Source organism: Hyaena hyaena, unplaced genomic scaffold (assembly GCF_003009895.1).
Source record: "Hyaena hyaena isolate Hyena2069 unplaced genomic scaffold, ASM300989v1 scaffold_528, whole genome shotgun sequence".
NCBI lineage: Eukaryota > Metazoa > Chordata > Mammalia > Carnivora > Hyaenidae > Hyaena > Hyaena hyaena.
This window is the reverse complement of record NW_024081158.1, coordinates 198,014-199,118: the sequence shown is the minus strand read 5'-3', so window position 1 is coordinate 199,118 and position 1,105 is coordinate 198,014. Positions and strand designations below refer to the sequence as shown.

Genomic DNA, 1,105 nt, shown 5'->3' with positions numbered 1-1,105 from the left:
TGGCCCCGGCGAAAACGACAACATCCGTCTCGCCGCACTCCTGCTCACCCAATAAGAGGTGAAGATGGGCCAAGGCGTGCCAGGATTGGTTGGAGAATCGACAGCGTCGGGCATCGTTTCCTGCGAGTGTGACTTCGGTGAACGAGGTGCCGCCCTCCAGCGGACTGGCGGATCGACGTCGGCGAGCTGGAGGAGCTTGCTTGCCCATCCTGCTACGGCAGCGAAGCGAGAGGGGCGTGGCCGCAGGGGGCGGGGCCGATCGATCTTCTCCAGCTCTGACTCCCTCTGCCTGCCCAGCGGCCCGAGCCCGCTGGAGTGCGCAGTCGGGGAGTCTGTGCCCGCCGGTGATGTGGGGTGGCGATCGCCTGGCGGGTGCGGAGGGCGGTGGGGTAGCGGTGACTGTGGTCTTCACCAACGCTCGTGACTGCTTCCTCCGCTTGCCGCGGCGTCTCGTGGCCCAGCTGCACTTGCTGCAGGTAAGGCGCCGGCCCTGGACGTGGGCTCCCAGCCCGGACTCGGGACACCAGGTCGGCAGTCTGGGGGCGGACCGAGCCAAGGCCTTTAGGGAGGGCCTCTCCCGGAGGCGTGGGACTGGCTGCCTTTCTGTCTCCGCCGAGCCGTTCCGAGGCCAGAGTGAGGGCCCCTCGAGAGCAGGGCCCGCCGGGGCACTCTCTGCAACCCACACTACGCCTGGTGCAGCCTGGGCCTTAAACTTACCCTATTACAGGTGTTTTCACTCGGTGATAGTGGGCTTTCAAACATCCCAGTGTTCTACGTGTGCATTGAAAAATATTCCTCACTCCAGTTTGGAAAGCCTCCTGGGAAGTCGCTAAATTTTATTCCCTTGCAAATGTTTGTCGTGCTAGTGATTTCCTGGTACCTGCAGGGCTGCCGACCTGGTCTCCAGAGGGAGAGGCAGATATGGTTTGCAGAGTCTCTGTAAATTAACGGTACCTTAACAGAGACTGAGCCCCGTGTCCCTGAGCAGGGTAGGTTAAAAAATGAAGGTTCTTCCCTGTGTCGCCGATGGTCGGAGCCCATCCGAGGTGTACCAGGAATGTGCAGGAGAATTTTGCATACTTGGATGTACGTAAGTAGGATTACT

At 60.8% G+C, this 1,105-nt stretch overlaps 1 protein-coding gene across 4 annotated transcripts in view; it reads left to right on the top strand.

Moving 5' to 3' along the window:
• The first annotated feature begins 308 nt into the window (after positions 1-308).
• Positions 309-1,105, top strand: part of PEX1 (peroxisomal biogenesis factor 1) — a 46,906-nt gene continuing 46,109 nt past the window's right edge. For all 4 annotated transcript variants that reach the window (XM_039255442.1, XM_039255441.1, XM_039255443.1 and 1 more), the window contains exon 1: positions 309-476. In XM_039255442.1, the coding sequence (XP_039111373.1) occupies positions 348-476 (129 nt within the window). In that variant the 5' untranslated portion in view covers positions 309-347. The remainder of the gene's footprint in view (positions 477-1,105) is intronic.